The 15,249-nt window shown below is 31.4% G+C and overlaps 1 protein-coding gene across 2 annotated transcripts in view; it reads left to right on the forward strand.

Moving 5' to 3' along the window:
• LOC117215712 overlaps window positions 1-13,303 on the forward strand; it is a 37,000-nt gene extending 23,697 nt beyond the window's left edge. Inside the window, exons 9-11 of one of the 2 annotated variants that reach the window (XM_033462130.1) lie at window positions 8,919-11,125; window positions 11,978-12,063; window positions 12,142-13,303. In XM_033462130.1, the coding sequence (XP_033318021.1) occupies window positions 8,919-11,125; window positions 11,978-12,063; window positions 12,142-12,223 (2,375 nt within the window). In that variant the 3' untranslated portion in view covers window positions 12,224-13,303. Of the gene's footprint in view, window positions 1-8,918; window positions 11,265-11,977; window positions 12,064-12,141 lie in introns of those variants that run through there. The other variant, XM_033462129.1, reaches the window with a different exon arrangement.
• The last annotated feature ends 1,946 nt before the right edge of the window (window positions 13,304-15,249 follow it).

The raw sequence follows: 15,249 nt of genomic DNA on the forward strand, positions 1-15,249 counted from the left end.
TAGAAAAAATATAGGCAAATTAAGGTATGCTTGACAAATTTTCAAATTCGATTTTCCCAAAAACGAAGCGTCATATGAAAAAATGTTATTCTAGAGTTTCGACTTTTTTCATGTAGAATGAATGCCTCTTCCCGGTTGTACTACGACTATCGTCTCCATTTTGCATATATACAGGGTGGTTGGTAACTGGTAGTTCAAGCGGAAAGGGGGTGATACTACGCGAAAAAAGAGGTCGAAAATGTAGAATCAAAATTTTTCGTTTGAGACTTTGTTTTCGAGGAAATCGACTTTGAATTTTCGCTCGGTACGCGTGCACTTTATCGCGTCTCGTTATAACGGATCTCACTGTAGATTGTTGTCTCGATGGAAAAATTTAAAAAAAAAGGAAAAAAATTAAAAAAAAATTTTTATTCTCTATTTTCAACTTCTTTTTTTAAAATCACCCCCTTTCCGCTTGTACCACCAGTTACCAACCACCCTGTATATAACAAATAAACTGTTCTTAGATGTATATCAGCTTTGCCAACCATTTGGCTACCAATAATCCAAAAATGTTTTTATCGCCGATAATGCCAGTGATTATTCTTAGTCAAAAGCAGTTTCCATCGTCGATGATAGTTATTGAAAATTGCAATCATTTATAATGGTTAGATATTTGTAACTAAAGCATTTAAAAATTAATAGCTTTTAATCATTTAATTTGTAGAAAATCCCTTTAAGATGTACAGTTCAGTGTCTTCCATTCCCATTAAAATGAACTATTTCTCAAAATCTTTCTTCGTAATAATTTTCAAAATGACTGTTACTTTTCGTCCCCAAAGAGAACACAACGTCGAATAGATTTTGAAGCGAATTCTGTCATAGACATTAACTGTCGATTAACCGTGACTTTCTACCAAGTGTAATTAGCGCATTCCTTATCCGACGAATTGCAACCGCGAACGTGATTCGCGTTAGTAAAAATATCCGGAGGGAGGATAGTTTTCGCAACGTGGATCGCTTCCGCGATTGCTATTAACCAACGAACAAATTAATTTGCGATCGCGTGCCCGTCGCCGAAAGTAAATCCAACGGTGAAACCTATCGTACCTTAATTAAAATAGATCGTGTCTTAAATCTTTAAAGGAATGAAAGTAACTGTTCGCGTGAAAACAGCCTTTCGAAATCTTTAGAAGATCGTGCTTCTTCGTCAGGGAATGCAGACGAAAGTTAAAGTCTCGATTTATCGGGAAGAATTTAATTAAAATCAATTTAATTAAAGATATCAATTGGAGTGATTAATCGTTTGATTATTGTTAACGATCGTATCTGTCACGCGTATATATGCAATAATAATAATAGTAATAACGTACTTAATAGATATAACAATATATTATAAGCAGGTATATATAATATTATATATATAGGGTGAGTCTCGTAACACGGTGGCTTCAAATAACTTGGAAATTATTTTGTGCGAAAAATGTTTCGAACAAAAGTTGCATAAACATTGTTGAGATATGACGGTTATAGTTTGTTCTTTAAATGGCACGCCTAACGCTTTTTCTCGAATTCGGATAAAACATCAAATTGTATGTTAAAAAGTATTACGCACGATAAGGTCTAAAATTAATAATTGTTGAAATATTTTGAAGTTAATCACTTACCGAAATATGCACTGAGCGACAGAGAATCCTCATGGGCTTCGTAAAATCGACCACGAACACCACCAAATTTTCTGTGACCTGGATTGATTTTGAATGACCTTGAGTGAACATAGTGGTTGAATTCATCGTTACGTGTAGTAAAAAATATGTATTTATTTTTACAATACAATATTTATATTACAGTACAATATTTTTGATTTTCTTAACATTTTTTTGTGTCATCAATATTTTCAACAGCATCCAGCTGTCATCTTATAAGCTGATAATTTATTATTTATTATAAAGAGCTGATAATTTATTATCGCACAAACTATACATACCAAAATAATTGTAGAAGTACTGTTAAATATCGATTATTAAACATTGTATCGTAAATAATATTCGATATATTACCTTACATTGGACATATTGCTGACATATTGTGCATATCTTTTCTGCATACTTTATATGCGTGTCATACGTTTTTCGTAAAATTAGTGTGCATAAACGTCCACAATTTAATTATTACGAACAAAAAATGACTCATCCATCTCACAGTTACAGTGACTACATTATAATACATAATCATATCACATTGCAAGATAATACATTATTTAACATAAAAATACAATAATACTAGAAGCTAGGTGTACAGCGATTATTTATCGATTGATAAATGATTCGAAATTATAAAATTATTATAATAATTAATAAATTATACATGGAAGTATAAAAATAAAATTATGATTTTGAATCAATTACACTAATTTTATTCTCTTTATATATAATCTTATTTTTATAAGCCCAATTATTATGTAGCGATCAATCATGGTACTAAGTTACATCTAATTACAGATTAATTACACGTGAGAAGATATAAGTGGATCTCTGTTGATATTCCGACTTTTATATCACTCTTTGATAAAAAAAAGTATTTTAATATGAAATAGTAGATAAGAGGAATAAGCTGACAGATTTAAAGGTATAAGCCTCTTTAAGCAGATAATAAATGCACGATATTTTGTAAGAAATGAATAATATTAGTTTAATTAATTAATATTTTTAATACTTTTGTATAGATTATTATAAATACAATATTATTATAAATATTATTGATAAGTAAATGATGTGAATTATAAAACAATTGTAATAATTAATAAATTACAAATGAAATTATAAAAATAATTAACATACTATAAGAATCCAACGTGAAATCACCTAAAATTATTCAAGATATTTTGATAATTATTGCATCAATAAAAGTGTCTCTACAATATATAGAAACTTACTTATCAGACTTGTTTCCGTTAGTTTCATATTTATAGTCAACGCCGTATTAACTGCAAAACGGTTATTGGAAACGAAGGCAACGGTTAAACTAGTACGATAGTAACTAGAGCGTTCAGATCAGATTCTGATTCTGTTACGTAAATTATATTAATTGTTCAATTAAATTCTTATCTTCTTAAACAGTAGCGTAAGTTCACGGATTCCTGCAACTTCATCAATACATATTATTTTTTAAAATCGCTTTCAGACCGTATCTCTCGCTCGCGGAACGAGATGAGTACAATTAATTGGTTAAAATGGAACTGATAAATATTTGAAAGGGTTCAATAAAATCTATTGGCATGCTATCGCGGCATATACAGTCTTCAATATCTAATTCTACTTTCGTCATTTCCTTTTTCAATAATAAACATCATGAATATTTTTCCACGTGAATAAATATATATCTTTCTACATTCTTTCAAATTAATGATTCTGTAATAATTAATTCATCAATTATATGTACTAAAACTAAAGGACTAACACTATAATATAATACAGCAATAAATATATGTAATATATGTATGATATACGTATATGTATTATAAATCATTAAATATCTTTGTAGAAATAAAATATCCAATTTTGAAACTCAATACTACTATGATGCACTATCATAAGCTCCCGTTCATAAGTATTAGCACATTTATGAAAATTTAAGTGTCCTTGAAGAATCATTAAGAAATTATTAAAACATTCGAACATTATTATCTTATTCCAAATAAAGAATTCATATTCAATTTTATAATAATAATCTCACCAATTTTCTATAATGAAATTAATTTATCTTCTTCATTGCCTATACTTGTTATGTTTGTCGTTAATTATTGTATTGTTAATTATTTTGCTACTTACCATGTTATTGCCATATAGTAAGCATATTATCACTGCATTTCTTCTTATTTAATTTCATGCACCTTGTAAACGATTTTACAGTACAGATTTAGATTTTTTGCAGATTTTTCGAAACTTCTTATTTAATTTATTCCAAATTTTGTCTATCAGATTTAGATTAGAAGACTGTGGGGGGCATAATTATTATACTAATTTACTTATGTTATTGCAGGTCTAAATAAATTTCTGCTGTGTATTTTAAACCATAATTTTATGTGAATACAGAATCTCGGTCGACTAATCCATTCCTTGGTAATTCATATTTTATGTTACATATTCTGGTATATTACTTGGTTATGCATATTAATCATCAAATTTCACACGAATGTCCCAATACTTATGAATAGATAGCAATAATGATTATAAAGAATAAAATCATTGCAATAATGTTGTAAGTAAAATATATCTAGCGATATATATTGCGAAGTATATAACGAAGTATATAATGAAATAATGTAACTAAATGTTAATGTGGTGTACAACTCGAAGAAAAACTTTCCCCTTTTCAAGCATTAACGTATAACCTTGTGTTAAATTCCCTGAAATCAGTTTATGAATATCTCACATACCTCATTTTATATGCTACGCGATAATTTACACAGATTTCGAAACTTAAATCGTTCACGAGACAAGCATTCTTTCTCGCAGCATTTAGTTTAAATACCTACTTCCTGGAGAACGTGTAAGAAAACTAGTAATGGCGAGATTGTATATATTATTTGCACGATATTAAATGCAAGTCTAACAATAATACTTCTTTTTCAAGCGTTATTTTCAAATATATTTATTTGGAGTAATCAATCTTTTTATTTGTTATTTTTGTTTCAAACAAGACGTATCTAATCTCGTATCGAAATTATGTAAGGAATTATATATTGGGTAAAACGTTTTATCAAGCTTCTACGATCTGAAAGTTAAGTGTATTTGGTTCGTATTGCAATGGATAGCTCGTGATTATATTGTTAGACGATTTAGGTAATTATTAACGAGATATTTATGTACATTTGTATTTTATCGTAAAAACTTTCCACCATTGTTTCGAAGCGGTTCGATGCATTTATAGAAAAACACGTGATCTGAAGATTAGATCGAACGCTCGTTAAAATTGGTTTTACCTGTTAAATTATCAGCTAATGTTGAAAATGTGAAATTTGTGATATTTTATGTTCTTATCGAGTGTAGGAACTACTGCCTTTTCGCAAAGCATAATAGAAATTGAAATTAAGTGGAAGAATGTGTACGCTACTACGATTGAAGATATTACTGCAAAACGCTTTCGAATGTTACTGTATAGAATATTGTATAGAATATATATAAATTTAATTTTTCGTACGTGAAAACCTCAATATATATATAGATATTAAATTTGATATTATACGAAATTATACGAGATATTATACGGAAAATTAAATTTGAAGGACAGATATGGACATTTGGTACGAGGTATTCTATCTCCGAAAATAAGTAAAAAGTATGCAGTAAAGAATAACATTCTTCCATTTATCTTATTTTCAAGAGAAAACAAACAACCGACAGGAGACTATTCTACTTGCGAAAATGAGTCAAAGATGTAAAACAAGATTCTTCTATGTAAAGTTTCATTTTTAAGAAAATTGAGTTTAATGCGTTGAACTAAGAATCGACTTACTGCACGTCTACTCGATAAATTTTCAAATTTCATTTTCCCAGAAACGCTACGTTCTATGAAATAATTTTATTCTACATTTTCGATTTATTTTGAAATACAGAATAACTTCTTATTGATTCACTTCTGCCTAGTTTAGAATCAGGCAAGTTCAGTTATACTGGATACATTTTTCGACTCGATTTTCTTGGAAACGAAGCGCCGTATGAAAAATTTTATTTCATAAATTCTTGATTTATTTCGGGATGTAGAACAACCTTTTATCGATTGTTCATTCCCACATCAGAAATCGGACCGAAATAATTCGGAATCAGACAAGTTCGAGTATATATGTGGCAAAGTTTTTAACTCAAGTTTTAAGCTTTTAAGTAAAGTTCAAGTCAACTTTAACGAAATATCGTATGAACAAACCTTATTCTACATTTTCTGTTTATGTTGCCATGTAGAATGGCTGCCTCGTTAATCCATAATTACTGGAGTATAATACTGATAATAAGTACGGTGTTATCAAAAATGTACCTTGTCAAACTGTAAACTTATATCAAGTGATTGCTCCAGTATATATTCATCCAGGTGCAAAAATGCACAGTTGAAAACAGGATTACTGTTATTCGAGCGTAACCATGCTTACTAAAATCAGGTAAAAAGCCTAAAACTTTTTAGTGGTTTTAATCTGTAAAACGTTCGTAATAAGTTAATGGTGAGTCGAGATAGATCAGTGACCCGAAAAAAAATGAACACCGATCCGTTGTTATTCTATTTCCACGATTTTTGTCATATACATGTCGGGTTAGCGTTAGGTTTATGGGTGTGTAACGAATCTTCATTCGGACTAGCCATCGTTGTTGTACAATAGAGATTATATTTACTGGTATAAATATTGATTTTTACAAAGTTTGACAAATGACCGTGGTGATTAAACACTCGAGATGTTAGTGACAATGTTCTTAGGTTCAATAACGAATCCACGGTCAACGGGGCAACTCTTTGTTAAACGTAGAATATATTTTGAAGCGCAAAGTAACGCTTGCTGTGACGCTCGGTTTAATATTGCACGTAAAGACGACGTGCAAACTCTCCAAGGTGATCGCAAGAATAAAAGACTGATGGAAATTTTCCTCTCCTTGCGATCGCGTTTGTTCGTTGCATATTGGCCGGGGATACCAACGAAATTCCAGCCGCCGTTGCTAGGCAGACCCGCGTAGAGCTGACGTTGCTCCTGCCCGGGGTTTGATTGTTAATACAACGTGTATCTCACAATATTGGCACTTCTCTGTTAGGTAAAAACGTTCATCCCGTGACCGTGGCTACGTTGGGCGACCAGTTGTGTCACCTCGAGCCCAAGCCCACCGTCGCAAATCTCGGGCAAACATAATAGGATTGAATCATAACAACTATTTCTATGTTTTATCATTTAAGTACAGCTATAATAAATAGTCTAGACTAAAGTATTAGGAATCCTCCCAAAAATTCCAAAAGAAAGTCCCCGATATCCCCTCATCTCCGACATACATATACGGACAGTCTTTATTTTCCAGTGATTGCATCGTAATTGCAATAATCTAACTTTGTCAGCTACGTGTTTGTAACAAAGTAAGGGAAACATTGAAATTATTTTAGGAACTTTTAGTTCTAACTAAATAATTAAATAGTTATTTAATACCGATATTCTCGAAGTAACATTGGAGGATTGCTATCATATAATGAAAAATGTTTAATGTTGAACGGTAACAATAAAGCACACAAAAGATGCTTGTACATTATTTTCCTTTGTCAGTCGTTTTGCAGTTGTTTTAAGCAGCAGTTATCGATAGATACTTTGTATAAACGTTCAGTCAAACACGGCTAGTAGTTTAGTCGAGTTGCAAGTAAATTCAAATTTACACTGTCTCACTGTGGATCATCACAGCGGACAATTCATTGGAAAACGTTGCTTTAGGCGAATTTATGTTTCACTTTGGACGAATACGACGGATAAACGCTGTTTCCATTCGCGTTCCCCCAAAGTGAAACAGCATAAATTCGGCTTTTCATCCTCGTTTCAACCGTAGTGATCCTTCAAAGTGGACAGTGTAAATTCAGCTTTACCTACTACTTGACTAAATTATTTTCCGTGTGTGAAAACACATTCTTAATGCTCGTGTCACTGCTATCTCAAAATGAGTTACGTAAGTACAAAGGCATTTTAAGGCCAAGATCCTTAATATTCTTTTATAAAGAATAAATAAACGTATCGATTAGAGAAAATATAAAAGAACATACGATAGAATTCCATTTTCAGAAAATGACGATCTTAAAATCTCGTAAAAAAAAAAAAAATGAGAAGTTTCTCTATCATTACGCGATTCTGAGCCTGTATTATGCCGGAGTGTATCCCACAATTCATCATGATGTCACTGCAATTGATAAACAAATTTACAAATCCGTCACAACTGTCAATCCGTAAAAAATACGATCTGTTTTGTTATAATACATTTTGCAATCTTTTTGACAATTCCCTTGTTCATAAATAGTAAAAGAAAATAGCGTAACATTGAACCAACGAATCTACTCCAAGATTCCATTATCAAACTGTCTTACTTGGCTATTTATTCGATTATCTTGTGTTTCGTCTCGAATTAACTCATTCATATTGACTCGTGTATTCTTATGTGTTGTCTCCAAATAGCTGATAACTATAGATTTGCGTATTCTGTTTAACTGTGTGTTAAATCTGGATATGTAAGTTGTGTTATATTCTAATTGATTAATCCTTTAAATGCTCGCTGAGCTGCTTCTAATTGTCGTACTTAATGTAGCGTGAAATATGTTCTATTCTGATTAATTAACTCTTTGTGTGCTCACTGAATTGTTCGTCGGTCAATGTTTGTATGAACTACAAATTAAAAATGGCGGAAACTGTAATTTTTCACGAAACCTGTTTTCGAACTATAACTGTAACAAATCTAAAGATTCTTACATCTTTCGATGCCTACTGCTTGTTTCTGCATCAATTGATTTTGATGAAAATTTTAGCATGTATATAACCGACATAAGTCTACGAAACGTATTGTTAGAAGATCGTAATAGTCATTACAGGTTTAGATAAAAATGTGACAAATGACATTTGGTGATCTAATTCTTGTATCTTTTCCAAGAAACTCAAGTCCTCTGGTCCAATTTCTAAAAAGTAATCTTGGTTTAGACTATCCGAATATTAACGTGACCTACTATATTGTGCAATTTAAAATCTCCGAATTTGTATAATATTACGACGACAATTAAAAAAGAAAGACATCATAAAAATATGTGAAATCAAAATATAATATGAAATGTGGTCAATAAAAGAAATTTTTAAAACATATAATAAAACATTTTCTCTACAGTTCACTGCATTAATTTTTAATTCGGTTATTTCTGTTGTTTTTGTCCATATTGTGATATAGCTGACTCTACTGCTCAGATTGCTACCAGGATTCAATTATCACTTCCAAATACAACGTGGAATAAATCTATCGCTGCAAATATTGCGAATGTTGAACTTGATGTTGACAGAGCTGGAGACCAAGAGGAGACTGATGCTACAGTATCTGAAAATAACTTTATATGCGACACGCTTGAAGGAGGAAATGAAACAAATAAAGCAAACATAGCTGAAAATAAAGTTTTATCAATAGATGTAAAGCAAGATTCAGAAAATCTGAAGAAAGACTCAACGCCAGAAATTCCAGCGACTGAGACTTCTAGTACAGTACCAAATCCTCCTTCTGCAACTTCATTCCTTTCCAATGCTTTGGAAGGTTTAACATTCCCAGATAATAAATATGCAAAAACTGTACAAACAGTCGACCCAGTTTCACGTACATGCCAAGAATGCATCGATGAACGGAATAACCTTGAACTTGTAATTCCCAAATCATCAATCTTAACACCAACTACTTTTAGTTTATCTAATAAACAATATGCATCTGGTAACACAAGTACGAGTCAATTTCTTACTTCTCCAGCATCAGAAAGTAAAGAGTCAGTGTGTGATAACGCAGAGAGTAGATCTACGGTTTTCTGTTGGAATCCAATAACAACAACATTATCAAGTCCAACATTCCAAGTACCTACTGCATCACAAACTTTGCATAATCCTGCAACATCCACATTATCATTTTTGACACCAGCAACTTTTAATCTATCTAATACACAATATGCACTTGGTAACACAAGTACGAGTCAATTTCTTACTTCTCCAACATCAAAACGTAAAGAGTCAGGGTGCGATAACGCAAGGAGTAGATCTACGGCTTTCTGTTGGAATCCAACAACAACGACATTATCAAGTCCAACATTGCAAGTACCTACTGCATTACAAACTTTGCATAATCCTACAACACCCAGATCACCAATTTTGGCACCAACTACTTTTAATCTATCTAATACACAATATGCATTTGGTAACACAAGTACGAGTCAATTTCTTACTTCTCCAGCATCAGAAAGTAAAGAGTCAGTGTGTGATAACGCAGGGAGTAGATCTACGGCTTTCTGTTGGAATCCAATAACAACAACATTATCAAATCCAACATTCCAAGTACCTACTGCATTACAAACTTTGCATAATCCTACAACACCCAGATCATCAATTTTGGCACCAACTACTTTTAATTTATCTAATACACAATATGCACTTGGTAACACAAGTACGAGTCAATTTCTTACTTCTCCAGCATCAGAAAGTAAAGAGTCAGTGTGTGATAACGCAGGGAGTAGATCTACGGCTTTCTGTTGGAATCCAATGACAACAACATTATCAAATCCAACATTCCAAGTACCTACTGCATTACAAACTTTGCATAATCCTACAACACCCAGATCATCAATTTTGGCACCAACTACTTTTAATTTATCTAATACACAATATGCACTTGGTAACACAAGTACGAGTCAATTTCTTACTTCTCCAGCATCAGAAAGTAAAGAGTCAGTGTGTGATAACGCCGGGAGTAGATCTACGGCTTTCTGTTGGAATCCAATGACAACAACATTATCAAGTCCATCATTCCAAGTACCTACTGCATCACAAACTTTGCATAATCCTACAACACCCAGATCATCAATTATGGCACCAACTACTTTTAATTTATCTAATGAATTGTGTGGCGAAATTTCATGTAAACCTTCCACTTCTGCAGTACTAGAAAATAAACCTACATTTTACGATTCAACAATAAGAAACCAACAAGAAACAACATGCAATACAACACTCGGGATGCCAACTTCATTTGTCACATTATCAGCGACATCAATGGTATCTGGTGGTAATACTTTTACAATGCCTACCAGCGAGTCAACGCGTGTTGTACGTGTACATCAAACATTTTTACTTAACGGCATTCCTACTGAATCAGTTGTAATACCTCCATTCAATTCTTCTGCGAATGTCATACCTACTGTATCGACTCAGAATCAAGCATCAATTGGTTTCTCCGATAATACATTTAACGCATCTTATCCGGTACCAGCAGCATTTCCGCAATGTACAACTGCAAGTTCATTTTCTACATCGCAACCTGTTACATATAGTCAACAATTGTCTTCTTCATCATCAATGCCTTTAATAAGCCCGTTTAATTTTGCTTTGCCATCGGGAGATTGCACAGCTGTAAGTAAACTGAAAGTATTAAGTCACTGAAAAAGTTCCTAGCATATTCGATAATCGATTTATTCTATTACATTCTGTACACCCTCGTATACTCTTCTGTACACATTGAACACTCGTAAAATTCTTTTAACAATATATTAGGTTGTTCCGAAAGTTTCTTTCGTTTTATTCATAATTCAGTAAGATAATATAAAACGGAAAATGTGCATCTATTATTTCCTTATGAAACGAAAGAAACTTTTGGAACAACTCAATATTATACAGGCTGGTTGGTAACTGGTGATACAAGCGGAAAGGGGGTGATTCTACGCGAAAAAAGAAGTCGAAAATATAGATTAACAATTTTTCGTTCGAGGCTTTATTTTCGAGAAAATCGACATTGAATTTTCGCTCGGTACGCGTGCACTTTATCACGTCTCGTTATAACGGATCTCACTGTAGATCGTTGTCTCGATGAAAAATTAAAAAAAAAAAAATAAAAAAAAATTTTATTCTATATTTTCGACTTCTTTTTTCGCGTAGAATCACCCCCTTTCCGCTTGTACCACCAGTTATCAACCACCCTGTAATATTTTCAGATTCCATTGCTACTATAATAAAATACGATTATCATGGCTTATTCATAAACACTATTATAAACAAATATACAGAAGAGTAATATCTCGAATACTGCGTACATGACCTGGTACTAGTAAGAGTTACTGTATTTCTATTTTTGAAAGCTCTTTTACAGTGGTATAGAAAGAAATTTACAAAATCGTGTTGTAGTATATTAGAGGTTCGCGATACCAACTGTGTTAATGATTGTGTTTTATTAACATTATTATGATTAATATATGATTTCCTTTTTAGGGACCTGCTTCAATACAATCTAGAGGATTTAATTTTAATCCTCCTAATACTAAACCATCGTACTATTTTAGTGTTCATAAATTCAAGTATGTACAAATTATAAAATTACTCTACACATTAATAGCAGGATCTTTTTTTCCATAAGTTACCATGTGTTGTTTTAGTGCGCCTACTCAAGTACGTCAAGGTACTGCGTCTACTCAAGTACGACGAAAGTGCAAGAAACATTATAGAAGATCAAAATAGCGGTCAAGTAACAGCGTTCTTTTTATACAGTTGCTCATAAAAGTATTCATATTCTTGTAAAAGACACCGTTTATGAATATACTATATGTCTAGTAAGAAACATTTTGAAATGTCATTAGTATTGTAACAAAATCCGATTGTCATAGTTATATTGGTAAATTTTTTAGCAAATCTGAAAATATACATAAATATTACAAAACACCTAACACATGTAGATATTTCGTACAAATCATGAAAGTATTTAAACAGTCCATTTTCCGTATGTATAAAATAAGCCTAAATATTTACTGGGATCACTTTTGAACTTATTGTAGGCATACCTGAGGAGATTATTAATGCTGTGTGCTAATCTTTATTAAATATATGTTTGTAAATAAGTTCTATGTATATTTTCAGATTGGTTTTAGGCTTTCCTATCATAACAATAGTAGTTGTAAAATACTTTTATGAGCCATTGTATCTATTTCATACAACCGCGTGCATCAAAATGTTTTGAATATATTTGGTGTTCGGAAATCAAGCAAAGTCTGATTCACTGATGCCTTCGTTTTCGGAAAAAAAAAAAGAAAATAAAAACGATTTTGAACATCTGCTCGATGCTGCTATACACACATACTCTTTATGACATACCAATTCTTCGATTAATAACTAATTTTCTTTATTGATTAGTTGTTAATGGATAACGGAACTTAATAAAATATCGAATGTCTGTAATTGATTGAGAATAACGAGTGGCTGTGAATATAGATATATCCGTTGAGTAAGCATAGATCTTATATTTGTTGTTTTATAGCTGAGAAGGAAAATACTAAACAGTACCAATAAAATTCATGAATTAATAACTTTTTTTTGTAACGAAAGAAATGTTGCGATGTACAATGTACAATGTATTGAACTTGCTTCATACAGTTAATTACCGTCTACTTAATTGATTCTGAACAATTACCTTTGGTTCATTAATTTTTAATAAATTCAGTATTCACGACTTAAGGTGATCAGGTTATCTTAACAATTGTAATAAAATTATATCATTCAGATAATAAGAAAACGCGTAATAATAATTACTACGATCCAAAAAAATAATAAGCATGCTATAATAAGAGAAAATATTAACAAATTTATAAATATAAATATAGCAATACACAAATGATAAGATTTAGGATATAAGTAATAAGTTTCTATATGAAAGTGACTTATTGGCAAATTGACAATGTATTTTTCAACGTAGAAATCTTGCAAGTTGTAAAATGTAAAAGGACGAGTTAAGTGTTCTGAGGCCTTATTATGATGTTAGTTCGTAAATCTGTTGTAACTGTACATAGTTATTTGCATATTAAGATACGTAGATGTTCGAGATGTCGATGCACTGTTCGTTATGAATAACACGCAGCATGGTTGCACCTGTTACATCTCTCTCGAGCACAATTATTATAGTTCGTACCTGAATATACCACCTGAATATACTACCTCACTTCTTGGTAATAATATGGAAATCACAGAGAATATGATAACGCAATACATTGTGTTTTTTAACTAAAGATGAAACAAGCATAATTGTGGATTATGACATTTTTGTCGATTTTCTGATTTTAGTGTCACTTGATGATCAAGCAGGAGAATCTAAAAGTAGGTGCGACATATATATATATAATATGTGATATATAATATATAAAATATATATATGTATATATATGGATGCATTGTCAATCTATATGCACGCAGTCACCATTCGTCACTCCCTACTCTCGTTACGACGGTTCCAACGCTCTTTTTCACGCTAACCACCCTCCTTGACAACGCTGATCACACTCCTTGGCAATCTGACAACACTCACTTTTCAACTAACTAACGGCTACCTCTTATACCATGGCTCCGGTATACCCGGCACGCACATGTTTCACAGACGTGGATGATCCATGGTCAAGTAGATCTTAATTTCCCAGTTTTTCCCGATACTACATATATATAACATTTATCGATATTGGATGGCATTAAAATCAGAAAACTCCATAACTTATATGAACAAATATTTATATAATTCTATTTTATATATTTTGCATTAATTTATATATGTATATAACAAAATGACTAACTTAACTTATCCTAAAATAAACTTCAATTCAAATTTAATGTTACAGTGTATAAAGATGATATAATAGGTTTGTTAATAAAATTCGTATAAAATAAAGTAATGTTTGGTCATTTTTGGATTTTATACCTTTTTTGATACACTTCTTAGGATCTTTCAGATTTGATATTTATATATATCATAAACTTGAAAGGCTTCTATTTATCCCTATGTTTATTTTACAGCATGTTTACAGCATTTATTATCTAAAACGATCAATGGTACTTACATACATATAAACATACATGTACATATAAACTATAAAATTGTATTTTTACATATTATTAATCTGTTTCAATAAGCTGAAATAGTCATATATTTTGATTTCTTATTCTTCAAACACTATGGTTATATTATCATACTTACAGAATCAAGATTCGATATTGTGATATAGGAATTAGATTTGAATTATTTCTATGAACTATTTATATGAGATTTTATCAGACACTTGATAAATTATAAAAAGGAAAAAGAAGCAAAATTATGTCTGCCTCCATCATACACAATATATACAGGAGTTATAAGATTGTTTTATAAATATATTTAAATTATATATTACATTTTCAGTAGGTTATTAGATTTTCAGTAGGTGGCATTAAGACAGGTCTCAATATATCAGAATGATTGAAAAAAAAAAGACTTGTATATATTGTAAAAGGTGATATTTGATGCATCTTTAGAAAAGGGTTTGGTTAAAATACATTAATTTTTGTTAGTTTCATATGCTCTTAAATATGAAAGGAAATAAAGTGCATTATAAGGCATTTGATGATTTTCTTTTACCGAAAAGACAAAAATGCTACACAAGTAGCAAACAATATATGCGCTGTTTATGGTGACAGACGACCAGACGATAAATTCGGAAAAATATTGCTCGCAATTAGACGAATTAAAGACA

This window comes from Bombus bifarius, unplaced genomic scaffold (genome assembly GCF_011952205.1).
Source record: "Bombus bifarius isolate JDL3187 unplaced genomic scaffold, Bbif_JDL3187 scf7180000009772, whole genome shotgun sequence".
In the NCBI taxonomy this organism is placed as follows: Eukaryota; Metazoa; Arthropoda; class Insecta; order Hymenoptera; family Apidae; genus Bombus; species Bombus bifarius.